This window comes from Alligator mississippiensis, chromosome 1, assembly GCF_030867095.1.
Source record: "Alligator mississippiensis isolate rAllMis1 chromosome 1, rAllMis1, whole genome shotgun sequence".
NCBI classification, from domain to species: Eukaryota; Metazoa; Chordata; order Crocodylia; family Alligatoridae; genus Alligator; species Alligator mississippiensis.
In genome coordinates this window covers 365,073,276-365,087,107 of record NC_081824.1, presented here as the reverse complement: position 1 = coordinate 365,087,107, position 13,832 = coordinate 365,073,276, and the positions used below count along the sequence as shown (strand labels likewise).

At 41.3% G+C, this 13,832-nt stretch overlaps 1 protein-coding gene across 8 annotated transcripts in view; it reads right to left on the bottom strand.

Annotated features, from left to right (window-relative positions):
• Nucleotides 1-13,832, bottom strand: part of DOCK9 (dedicator of cytokinesis 9) — a 277,662-nt gene that overhangs the window by 103,386 nt on the left and 160,444 nt on the right. For all 8 annotated transcript variants that reach the window (XR_002090054.2, XM_019486925.2, XM_019486921.2 and 5 more), the window contains exons 16-22: nt 6,991-7,070; nt 6,722-6,909; nt 6,516-6,581; nt 3,895-3,987; nt 3,213-3,336; nt 1,983-2,104; nt 84-170 (exon numbers count right to left, since the gene is read on the bottom strand). Coding sequence is in view for 7 of the 8 variants with exons in the window: in XM_019486925.2 (XP_019342470.1) it covers nt 84-170; nt 1,983-2,104; nt 3,213-3,336; nt 3,895-3,987; nt 6,516-6,581; nt 6,722-6,909; nt 6,991-7,070 (760 nt within the window). In the remaining variant the exon portion in view is untranslated. The remainder of the gene's footprint in view (nt 1-83; nt 171-1,982; nt 2,105-3,212; nt 3,337-3,894; nt 3,988-6,515; nt 6,582-6,721; nt 6,910-6,990; nt 7,071-13,832) is intronic.

The following is a 13,832-nucleotide window of genomic DNA, read 5'->3' as shown; positions in this document are numbered from 1 at the left end:
GTGATCTTAGATGATCTACAGATCAAGTACTTGTGAAGGCACCTACATCTAGTTATAAGAAATTAAACATTTTAAAAACTTACCTGTGTATACACAGTAGAAACTAGATGAGTGCAAATTTTTAACAGTGGTTTACCTCCATCTACCCATTTAATTTCAGGACCGGAATGCTGTATGCACACAGGAGGGAACGTAGAATATTCTATCAGTACACTAGCCCAAAACAGGACAGTCCTTTGTTTACATACCATATATACATATACTGCAATCCCTTCTCTGTCGCTAACCAATTATTAACTTCAGGATACACATGCTTTTTTATTCCGTGTAAGCACAGAACAGCAATAACTGTACAACTTACATATGCATTATCTGTTCAACAAACAGTAAGCAGTGCCTTGATTCAGTCCGTTTCAGATTTTACAACTCCGATGGAATGTTTCAAGTTCTACTGTAATGTTTCAAGTTGAATGTTTCAAGTTCTACTGTTCTACTTCTCTAAACAATACAGAGATTAGCATGGTCCCTGTGCAGGGGTAACAAGCAGATTACTTTCTCTAATGTCAGTCTGCTACACAAATCCATATACAGCTCTCAAAGAAACCCTAAATGAAAAAATATCAAGCTGTGATCATACTTAAAAATTGGAGTCTTTTTTTAAAGTTGTACATTAAAGGAAAGCAAAACAAAAAGTGACAATTTTATCCTTGTATTTCGAAATAGATAGAGAACCATTCAATAATTCATGAGAAAAAGAGCAGATTTGGCAATACAAAAAAATATTTCCTATGCGAGTAGTAGGGATCAGAGGTCATGAGCACATGAACAAGTTACTGTGAGGTAAATTGGTGCTGCCCAACTTCTCAGCACCTGGGGCTGCATACAGCACCAGAGACCTCATGCTCTGGGGGCTACTCTAGACCACATCCTCTGGGGGCCATTCTCCACCCCCCAGACACTGTGCACAGCCCATCTCCTCCTCCAAGCCACATGTATCGCCAAGCTCCCCTGCAGCCATAGGTGCAACACCCCCACCACATCCCTGCCATGCACATTATATGAGGATCCCACCTGCAGCAGTCAGATTTTCTATTGAGCTGCCCAGCCCCAGAAATAGAGACAAGAACCCAAGAACCAGAAGCTTGGGGGGGCAGCAGGCCAGAGATGATGGCTGCTGCCACAAGAACAATGGCTGGAGTGGTGGCCAGGAAAAGAACCTGGGGACTGCAAAATGACTACTGACAGGCCACATGCAGTCCACTGGCCAGAAGTTGGACAGCCACGAGTTAAACAAAGGCATGGATTTACCCTTTGTCAGTTATCGTGTGGTAACCATTTGCATCCAGACTCTTATTCCAGGGTATGTGAGAGCTAACCACAATAACCTAGTCCCCACAACAAAGCGAACAAACCTCCTCCTTTGAGGAATAAAATACCATGGATTAGCTTTAATTTATCATGTGGTAAAAGCATGCAGAGTCAATAACTGCGGAGTAATTGATGCACCAAGTAAATTCCCACTCTGTATACCTTGTGATAACTTATAGCATGTATGTATACCAAGAACACCACCTTGTACAGTTTTTATTTGTAAACCATGACTATTTTTCTATTTACACAGATAATGTCAATTAGCCACCATGACCAAAACCACATACACATTTTTTTAAAAAGTTTCTCACGCACATGAGACAGGGATAACAAAAGCAATCAACTGAAATAAAAATCTATATAAAGGAATATTGACTCAAGTCTCTGTACAGCAAAACAACAGAAAGCATATGAGCAAAATTCTCTTTGGAGTCCCTTTTACCTGCAAATCAATTACATATCTTCCACAATGCATTTTATGACAATTAATCTATATTTGGGGGGAAACATTTTTTTTGCTTGGAAAATGGTAATTTTAAATGAAGGTAAGATAATTTTGTTTCCCATACTCTTTTCTGCGAAGCAAAAATATATTATCCTATATACTATACCTTGCCAATCCCAACATCCTGATAACTAAGATAGCCTGAAGGAAGGTTTGCTGATACAGGAATGTTTTGCTCATTTGTCACTACTCTCCCATCTTTTAGGAGTGGAAGCCAAGAATAGCCAACTGCAAAAATCAAAGTGAAATAATAGTTTACATATATTATATATATTAATAAAAAGCTGATATGGAAAGTGTCAATGGATGTTCAATCATTTTTGTTACCCATATATGTGGTAACATGCAACTTGTAGGCTCCCTCTACACGTGCAGGTAAAGGCACAATGGACTCTAACGTGCAATTCACATAATAGCACCTCCTGCCATGCCACATGTGCATGATTGTGGGATTGAATGTGGGACCACACAAGGTCCCATTTGTGCAATTGTGGAACCACACATAAGATCCCATTGTGCTTATTGCCAGTGCAGGGGAGCCTGATGCCAGGCTCCTCCTGCACCAGCAAGAAGCAAGCGCCTGCAGCTGGGAGCCTCTCAGCTGAGGACCCCCCAGTGTCAGGGAGATGGCTGCAGCAGCAATCCTTCCATCTCAGGGGTTTCATGCACCCCTGGGGTAGGGGAACTATAGTCACAACCTGAGGCTAACAGGACCCAGCTGGGTCCTGGCACCAGAAGGCATGCTAAGGGGTCCAGAATCTGCAGCTGTGAGACTGAGTTCTGGAAGCTGAAGGGTGATGCCAGGATTCAGAGTCCACCTCTGCAGCTAGGAGCCCACAATTGATGGGGCGCTCAGGTCACAGGGGAGACCCTGCTACCAGTACAAATTAAAGCTAGATAGCAACCAGCTATCAAGTCAGTACACATTTTCACGGTCTAACTTTACAGCTGGTTGGACCTTTTTATTATGTGATAGCTACTTTGCATGTGTAACTGGTCTCGAGGTAATTGCACAATACCTGGAATTTGTATAGGGGCCCATATTACCACAGCGTAACTAGCTGAAGAGAGCCTATGTAGATAATTAGGCATGTAAAAAAATAAAAGTTATTGTCATCTTCAGGTAAACACCTGTAAAATCTTTTCATTTGATACAAAAATATTCATAACCCCTAAAAACTGAAATTAAAGTAGCAGCCTACATGGCAAATAATTCTTTAATATTAAAGTGATAGAGTAAAAATAACTTCCATCAATGCAACAGGATTGCAGTTCACTAACTAAATATAGTGTGTAACACCAGCCAAAATCACTTAGAAGTATTAGCAAGCCTAACCTTGTGTTTCAACAACATCTCTCTTCTTGGTACTCCCTTTGCTTGAATTATCACAGCTGACATGGTAGAATGTGAACAACAAATGATGTTTTTCATGTAGCTGTGTGGGCAATTCTATTTTAATCTATAAAACAAAACACACAGTTGGAATGATTTTTGTAAAGGAAAAGTCTTAAATTAGAGCAGTGACACAAAACTAATGAACATACAAACATGAGGTTGTCTACTCTGACTTGACAGCAACTTCATTTCAATGCATTTAAGCCAAAATAAACTATCTAAAGTCATTCAATGTTTAGTTTACATTAGTTATTTATTTAAAAGTAATTTTGTTCAACAAAAACAATTCCCAATTGAATGCATTAATTCTATACATCTCTGCCCAATAAATCAAATACCATAAAAAAGTTTAGATTGCTCTCAGAGTATTAAATTGAATCATGCAACAAGCTTTAATTAATTGTAAAACAGGCAGCAAAACTATTTTCAATTATAGTTAAAGCTTAATCTAGCTGACATTAAAAAAAACCCCAGAGTGGTAATTTAAAATTCAGAAATTAAATATTACACTTCTTCCCTAACAGAGTACACTGGTCTCCACATAACCTAAATTCAGTTTTCAAATCTTAGAAAAAATACATCCTCAAAGAAATAAAAGTGATACCTCACTAGAATAGCTTACCTCATCATAAAACTCTGGGTTTTGGTGATGATGCAAAACAGTGGCAAATGCACTCCTCGTAAATATTTGCCCACCTGGTCTACCGTATATGCACTAAGAACATAAAAGAAAACACAAAGCATAATCTGTTTCTACTGGCAACTGAAAACCCTCCTTAAATTTTTTTAATCTGTAGTACATGGTGTCTTTTATCAGGAATACTTTGTAATGCATTTTTTTTTTTTACAGCTATTGCTACACAGTAGTGATGTTTTGGCTTTTTTAAAAATAAGAATAAAATCATTGGAACTAAACAGAAAAAATTAAAACAGTATGTTAAAAATTGAATATCTGTTAATATCCTTTTGATTGTGGGACTCGTCCAAATGCACAAGGTTAAAATACAATTAAAATATTAAATCTCAGTGTAATTATTCATTTCCCCCAAATTGGGGAAATTTATAGTATTAAATATGGCAGCAAATAAAACTGTTCCTTATCCGTTTTCTTTGTGCAATTATTATTCCTCTTTTGGTCTACTGAACAAAGGTTACCTTCCTAGTAACTGCTGCTCTTCAAGAGTAGCCTCATGCATTTGTATTTGTGGGATTTGGTTAGGATGACCATTAGGAAGTCTGGGACGTCCAGGACATGACACCACCCTCCCGTCCCAAGTCAGTGGCACCACTGCAGGCAGAGGCGGAGTGGGATGGTGCACCAGGCAGGTGGGCAGCAAGGATACTTGCCTTCCTGATATATACTGTGCTGCTTTGCATTAGCTACTTTCCATTTAAGAACCTGGTTGGCATAGGATGGAGAAGTATTGGGGTTCATCCTACAATGAGTGCTGATGTACTGCAATAGCAGACAGATTTCTTCTAGAGAGGCTTACAGAAGTTCCAGAGACTTGAGATTTAATAATTCAGCACCTCAAAAATTTTCTGTAATGTAAAATGCTTGTTGCTGGACCATATGGAAAATAGAGGTATTTCTGAAGATTGTATTTTTTGATTTACTCCTTGATTTAAATTTTACACTTGGGGGGTAAGCTATATCAGTAGAAGTCACCTGCTACAGGTTGATAGATGGAGTATCTCCAGTTGAACTGAGGATTTGACAGTTGTTCTAGAAAAGGAAGTCCAGTGATGGTGCTACTGAATAAGGAGGTTCTAAGAAAAGCTCTAACAACATGACGGTACCACTAGAATTACTGATGCTTTCTGTCATCTCTTGTACCATCTTGAGAATGACTAAAACTAGGGGTGAGGCTAGAGGCACAAACTAGGTCCAGAGTGTAACCCAAGAGTTTATATATTCCACAATGAACTCTAATCTTTGTTTATACTTGAGCAGCATAGATGATATTTTGTGCTGTCTCTCAAGGCAAATGGACCTCCCTTGGATGCCCCCTCATTCTGAAAGTGGAGGCTTCTACTGAAATACTAAACCAGATATCACAGTAGTTTTATATGTAGATAAATTAAAGCATAGCATTAATCATGGCTGAGGGCATCATATGACATATGAACCTCAGGAATAAAATTAGGGTCTCCAAGTGGTGGGCACTGTTAAAAACTGAAATACCTTTCTTATGTCAGAGGTGTTCTGCCTGAAATGGTTTCAACATTGATCAGTTAAGGAGGAGTTGCAATAGGTTTTTTCCCATTAATATACAGACCTTGCCTGCATAGTAGTGTACATGAAGCAGCAAGATGTTTCATGCATGCTTTGTTCATCTGTGACTCAGTTCTCTATCTGTACAATAAGGATACTACTACTTCCAACCTCAAAGAGAAGTGTGCAGATAAATTGAGCCCAAAGAAAGTTAAGAGGATTTCGCTTTTTTGTTGCCACAGGGAAGGGCTGAATTACAAACTTGGAGGGAAAGCTCTAGGGTGCTTGCTGCTCCTTGCTGGATAGCTGACAGAGCGTTTGTTACAGGTCTCCCAGGAGAAGGAAAAGCCATATGCCTTAAAGGTCCATCCCAAATAATTGTTGTTGTTATGAATTTTTGTTACCTTTCACCCTAATCTTTGCTTCCTACATAAACATCAATGAATAAAGCCCATTAAAAATGGAGAGAGAATACGCTCTTATTTTTTATAATTCAGTGGGGCCTTGGACATGGAGTTAAATGCAGTTTAGGTTCTGCCAAGAGAATCTTGAGTCCAAATTCACAGCTCCTGTGTCAGCAGAATCTTCATTCTGCCAGGAGCCTACTCTGTGTTACAAAAGTCTCCTGCAGATACAGGGAAGCCACCTTCATTTTATGCTTTTTTAACAGTTAGCACCGCCCACTGTGCACTAAATGCCCTTCTGGCTCAGTTGCTTTAAGTGGAACTGCACAGCTCCTCCTAGAACTATTTACATCATTTGAGGAAGAGCTGCAATAGATTTTCCCCATTAATGTGTGTTCCTCCTGGAACATTTTTAGAAAATGTGCAGGTAGGAACATGATCTGACAGTCTCCCTGTGGCAGGAGCTGTCTACCAATACAATGTCTGGCATTGGTAGAAGCAGCTTTGTAATGCAGATAAGCCCAAACTTGCCAACCATACCCTCTCTTCTGGATCTGCTAGGTGCTGCCTCACAACTAGCAAATCATCTCACCATATTTATTTTTAGTCACCAAAATCACAAACCTTTAAAGGCAGAAAATCCTCTTCATCCGAGTCTTTGAACTCAATGCAGACAGCAATATTTCTAGCCTGAAACAATATTAAAAAAAAAGGAAAAGAAAAAAAAATATTCAGAACAAATTATAAAAACAGAATACATATATAATTTGGTCATTAACATCCAACTAGAACTGGAAACTACAAGAATATGTTAGTTTCCTTATACTCACCTTTGCAAATGACTTCTGACTGTCATATTTCAAGTACTTTGGATAGACGTACAGATGATTGTTGTAGATGGTGAAAGGCTGAGTATGTTTGGGTATACATGGAACAAATTCCTCTATTTCAAATGTTATTACTGTCTTGGTACTGTTTTCAAACAGTCTCATGGGAATGTATGATGAGTTAACATAATCTGAAAATTGTATTAAAAACCAATAAATATACTGAAACAAAAAATCATATTCAACTACTTAAAATATTTAATAATACTTACTTGGAAAATCTGGAGAGACATTATCAATTGTTACATCTAGATTTCCTAAAACAACAGGCAGCTTGGCCATCTTTTCAGGTCTATAGAAAAATAAAAATAAAAGTAGCCAGTTATGAAAAAGAAAAGAAATAGGGAGCATAATAGATAAGTTATCTTTGGAGGTCTGATTTAACAAAACAAGACAAAGTAGTCTTCTGATTCCATCTGATGGGAATTTTCAACATTCAGTTTAGGGAAATTCTAGTTAACATACTGGAAGGCAGGACAGTGTGGCATTTTATGGACTCATTGCCTTCTGCCTGATTTCAGACTAATATTGCTAACTACCTTCCTATATAAACTAGCCAACTGCCCGTCAAGAATGACGGGGGCGGGGGGAAAGCTGGGATGGAGTGCCACCACCTAACGCCCCATGCTGCCGCTGTTCTGCCTCTTGCAGGGACTGGGGTGGGGAAGCCCAGGCCCCACCCTCTGTCTGGTCCTTGGTGCAGCTTTGGAATCATGGCAGCACTTCCCCACTCTTGGAGCACTCTGGTTGGCTGTTTCTGTCAGCGAATCAGAGTGCAAATAAAGTGTTACGGACAGACAGACTTAGGTTTTTATAATAATAGAATTACCGTTTGACACACTTGCTGAAAATCTGTGTATTATGTTTTAAACAGAATTGGTATGGGTTTGCCTTTTTTTTTTTTTTACCTAGAAAAATTATCCGGTTTTTCAAATCAGAAATTAATCTTACTAATGTATACAATTGTCTTACTTTTGTGAAGTAGTAGGTAAAGAAAAAAAATTTAAAAGTCAATGAATAACAGGATATATAAGCCGATTCATTTGAAGTGTCAATTTATTTACATTAAATGACCAGGAATTTTGTTGACGGAAAGTTAAGAGTGCCCAGTGTCAGGTATCCAGGTTATAACCGTATTGGTCTAGAGGAAAAGGCAATCAGGACTTGTAGTAGAGATATTTTTTATTAGACCAACACCCAGTGATGCCTTTTGTACCCTTCCAAAATATGGGGAGGAATTACTCTAGCCAAAGTAACAAATATGAACATCTTATTAAAAAAAACCTAAAAAAATCCAAAACAAAATAAAAAACAAGCTAAAAACAAAATTAAGGTGACACGTCACTACCACAGCATGGCCTTTAATCTATTCTTTTTAAGTAATGCTCCAAGAGCAGCACTCTTAAAGATGCTATAGAACAAAAATGATTTGTAATAATAGGTCTTACCAGAATCAAATACCTGAATGGTAGGGAGCATTCAGAGCTACTACTACAACTGAGGCTGCCTCTTTTCTGAGTTCTCCTACAGTCCTTAGGGTTAACAGAATGAATGGGCAAGTTCTGGCTTCCATGGAATGAGGAAAGCAAACAGAGTTGCAGAAACTTCTTCAAAAGGAATCAATTAGTCACACCTCTCTATTCATGGGGATCCTCTTGGAGGAGTGACAGAAGAGTATTTTATGAACTCCTCTCAGGCAGATATGGTAAGGAGAACAGGATTTATTAACAGCTACAGTACAGTTGCACAATCCCATCTTGAACCCAGGAGACTGAATCCACCACAAGGAAGGAGTAACCCAAAGCATAGAGTAGTCAGGCGACTGGGGTCACAAGCACTGTTTTATGGCCAATGAACCAATGGTAAACAAAAACAAAAGAAAACTAGATTAAATAAAACAAAATAAGGACAAAAGTCCAGTACTGTATGTACAGCTATGCTACACCATTCCAGATTTCATACACATCAGGGCTGGAAGGAACCTCGGAAGATCACTGAGTCCAGCCCCCCACCCCGGGGGCAGGAAGTCAGGTGGGGTCATAGAATCCCAGCAAGATAAACATCCAGATTCTCTTGAAGGCGTTCAAAGTAGGTGCTTGAACCACTTCCGGCAGCAGTCTATTCCAGACCTTGGGGGCTCAGACTGTAAAGAAGTTCTTCCTTATGTCCAGCCTGAAATGGTTCTGAAGGAGTTTGTGACCGTTTGACCTTATCATCCCTTGGGGCACTCTGGTGAACAACTGTTCCCCAGATCCTCGTGAGCACCTCTGATAAACTCATAGGTGGCCACCAGATCACCTCTGAGCCTGTGCTTTTCCAGGCTGAAGAGTCCCATAGCTCTCAGCCTCTCTTCATAAGGTCTGTTTTCCTGACCTCTGATCATGTGCATGGCTCTCCTCTGGACTCTCTCAAGCTTCTCCACATCCTTTTTGAATTGCGGAGCCCAAAACTGGACGCAGTATTCCAGCTGCAGCCTCACCAAGGCCAAGTACAAGGGGAGAATGATGTCCTGGGATTTGCTCGAGAAGCATCTATGGATGCAAGCCAGTGTTTTGCTTGCTTTACTAGCAGCAGCATCACATTGAAGGCTCATGTTCATCTTGTGGTCAATCATGACCCCCAAGTCCTTTTCTTTCGTAGTGCTAGCCAGCGTAGCACTGCCGAGCCTATAAGCATGCTGAGGGTTTTCCTGCCCAAGGGGGAGAATCTTGTATTTTTTGGTGTTAAGCCCCATCAGGTTCTCATCCGCCCATTTCCTGAGCCTGTCAAGGTCAGCCTGAATCGCCCTCCTATCCTTGGGTATGGATGCTTTACCCCAGAGTTTGGTGTCATCGGCAAACCGGGCCAGTCCACTTCTGATACCAATGTCCAGATCATTAATGAAGATGTTGAATAGTGTTGGCCCAAGGACAGAGCCTGGAGGGACCCCACTGGTCACAGGGCACCACGAAAACTGACTTCCATCAACCACCACCCTCTGGGTCTGACCATGGAGCCAATTCCCCAGCCAGCGGATCATGGTGAAGCCGAGGCCGCAGATGGCCAGTTTTACCAAGAGGTGATCATGGGATACCAGATTGAAGGCTTTTTTAAAGTCAAGATATATGACATAAATCTCTTCTCCCTTGTCCAGGTGATAGGTCACCTGGTTTTAAAAAGGAAATAAGATTGATCAAGCAAGACCTACCCGCAACAAACCTGTGCTGGCTATTCCTCAGGATGCTGCCATCGGCCAGTTTGTTAAGAATGGCTTCTTTGATAATCTTTTCTAAGGCCTTCCCCAGAATAGAGGTCAGGCTGATGGGCCTGTAGTTTGCCAGATCCACTTTCCTACCCTTCTTGAAGACAGACACCACATTGGCCTTCTTCCAGTCCTCGGGCACTTCACCAGAGCGCCACGAGTTCTCAAAGATCTGTGCCAGGGGCTGAGCTATGATGCAGGCCAGCTCCTTGAGTACCTTGGGGTGTAAGCTGTCAGGGCCAGCTGACTTGAAGGTGTCCAGCCTCTCAAGGTGTTCCTTCACAAGGTCAGCATTGATGGAGGGTAAGGAATCTCCCTCACCCGAGCCTCCCTGTCCCATAATGGGCAGGGGTGTCCCGTGGGACTGGTGAAAGACTGATGCAAAGTACCCACTTAGCAAGTTGGCTTTTTCCTGGGCGTCAGTTGTCCCGTCTGGTTTTGCAGGGGTCTGATGTTGCCCTTGCTTTTCCTCCGGCTCCCCACATAGCTAAAAAAGTACTTTTTATTGTCCTTGATACTTGTAGCTAGTTGGAGTTCGGTCACAGCCTTGGCTTTCCTGGTTTGCTCCCTGCAGGTCTGGACCAGTGCAGGATATTCCTCCCTGGAGGTGGAACCAGTCCTCCATCCTTTGTAGGTCTTTCTTTTTAGATGCAGGAGGTCCACTAGTTCCCTGCAGAGCCAATGTGACTGCTGTGCCTTTTGCTGCCTTTCCTCTGAGATGGAATAGACTTAGCTTGTGCATCTAGGATCACTCTCTTGAGGAGCAACCACTCATTCTGAACTCCCCTCCCCTTTCAGTCGTGGTCCCTTAGGACCTCACCTACAAGCCTCCTGAGCTTGTCAAAGTCAGCTTTCCTGAAGTTGAGGACTTCTGTATTGCTGACTGACTTGCCAGCTTTACGGCAGATGGCAAAGGTGATCAGCTCATGGTCACTGTCACCCAGCTTCCCTCTGATCATTAGGTCACTGATTAGGTCATCCCCCATAGCCAGTACCAGGTCAAGCAGTGCTTTACCTCTTGTCAGTCCATCGACTTCTTGCATCAGGTAGAGCTTATCCACGCACAAGAAAAAGCTTTGTGACTGCTCTGATTTGGCCGAGCACTCTTCCCATGAGATGTCAGGGTAGTTGAAGTCTCCCATGACAACCATGCACCGGGAGCGTGCAGCTTCAGTCAATTCCCTGACAAACTCCTGGTCAAGCTCTTGATCCGGGGTAGGAGGTCTGTAATAGACTCCCACCATTGTGTCCCCTGTGCTGTGTTCCCCACGGATTTTAACTCACAGGGTCTCTAATCATCCACCATGGTCACCAATGTCGGCTTACAGGTACACGTAGCTTTCTTTGACATAGAGAGCTACACCCCCACCCCTTTTGTCCACTTAATCTCTCCTGTATAGGGTATAGCCATCTATACCTGTGGCCCAGTCATGGGTGGAGTCTAAGTAAGCATCTAAGTATTTTGTTTCTCTGCCACAAGCAATAAGAAGGCATGAAGCTTGCAGCTGTCCCATCTTTAATATTTTTGGCTGTGGTAGCCTGGAAGATGTAAAAGCTACAGCCACAACTACAATAGATACTGGTATTGAAAAATCTCTGGAACATGTGCAATATCACGAGAATTTGGATCAACATTTTAAGGAAAACAGATCTGTACTGCATTAAATAGACAGGGGGATTCTTTGGATATCAATACAGATTGCTTCATTGCCATGTACACTGGTGCCAAAGAGTTTACACCAACAGCTGTATAAATAAGTGCTTTAGGTGGTTCTGGAGTGATCTGGCAGACAGCCAGAGCTGATATTTTAGAGGGAACTGGTTTAGGCTGTCGATCGTCTCTTGTTTGAGGAACCTAAGCTAGATAATATGATGGTAATTCTGTGTTTATTTTCCAAGCCCAAAGAAGGAAAACTGCACTTGCAGTTTAAAGTGTACTGTTTCCTGCAAAAGCTATAAGAATAAGGTCATAGTTGCTTCTCAGACTCTCAGAATCCTAGAAAGTTAAGGTTGGAAGGGACCTCAGGAGGTCATTTAGTCCAACCCCCTGCTCAAAGCAGGACCATCATCTCCAACCAGATCATCGCAGCCAAGACTTTGTCTAGTTGGGTCTTAAAAACCTGCAAGGTTGGAGATACTACAACCTCTCTGGATAACTTGTTCCAGTGCTTTACCACCCTCCTGATAAGAAAAATTTTCTTAATATGTGACCAAAACTTCCCTTGCAGCAACTTGAGACCACTGCTCCTTGTTCTGTCATCTGTCACCACTGAGAACAGTCTAGGCCCATCCTTTTTGTAACCACCCTTCTGGTAGTTGAAGGCCATTATTAAATCCTCTCTCAGTCTTCTTTTCTGCAGACTAAAGTAAAATTCCCTCAGCCTCTCTTCAGTCATGGGCCCTAGCCCTCTATCCATTTTTTGTTGCCCTCCGCTTGACCTTCTCCAATTTGTCTACATCCTTTCTAACATTGGTCTATAACCCAAAACTGAACACAGTACACCACAAGTGGCCTCACCAGTGCTGAAGAGGGGAAGAATCACTTCCCTCAATCTGCTGGCAACACTCCTACCAATGCAGCCCAGTATGCTATTAGCCTTCTTGATAACCAGGGCACTGTTGGCTCATATTCAGCTTATTGTCCACTGTAACCCCCAGGTCCTTTTCTGCAGAACTGCTGCTTAGCCAGTCGGTCCCCAGCCTATACCAGTGCATAGGACTGTTCCATCCCAAGTGCAGGACTTCGCACTTCTCCTTACTGCATTTCATGAGATTTCTTTTGGTCCAATTCTCCAATTCGTCAAGGTCTCTCAAAACTTAGCTGTACCCTCCAGCATATCTACTACTCCCCCCAGCTTGGTATCATCTGCAAACTTGGTAAAGGTGCACTCTATCCCATCTTCCAGGTCACCAATGAGAATATTGAACAGGACAGGCCCCAGAACCAACCCCTGGAGCACTCCACTTGATACCGACTGCCAACTAGACATTGAGCCATTGATTCCTACTCTTTGAGTTTGATGATCCAGCCAGTTTTCTATCCACCTTACAGTCTGATCATCCAACCTGTACTTGCTTAGCTTGCTTGCAAGAATATTGTGGGAGACCATATCAAAAGACTTGCTAAAGTCTGTGGGGAAGTTCCTAACTCTGTACTTAGTTGTACTTAGTTTAAAAGCATGATTTCATTGAAGAGAAATGAGCTTTAGAGACGTTAGAGTAATATCACTGAGATGGTTTGGCATGGCTCAGCAAATATTTATTCTCATTCATTGTTTTGATTCCATCCCCACATAAGCCAGAAGTGGAGTATCACTAGAAGAAGCATTAAGTTACCATCGTCTATGACAAACAGTTGACAAAAAATGATTTATACATTGACAAAATAAGGAAGTAAATTTCCCAACCCTAAAATGTAATCACCAACAATCAGAAAATGAACTTATATGCATCTGTTTTTAACTTATTATTGTGGCATGTATCATCTAAGATTGTGAAAGAAGAAAAGTATTATTTCAGTTTATTTACCTATTGCATTTTGTGTTAGGTATATTCACTCATGCTTCACAGAACACCTGCCTTCACCAAATCAATGCGGGTTTCAAAAATTTGAAAACCATAAAAGAGGCATGGGGCCTCTTGTAGAGCTGCAGTACATGAAACAACTCATTTTGAAACCCAACTGATTTGCAGTTTGGGATTAAAATGTGACTGTTCCTAAACGTATTACTTAATAAATATATTTTATTGATTGTACACTCATGGAATTTCAAATTAGTGCAAAGTGGGGGAGGAGAACTGCATTTTTATTTA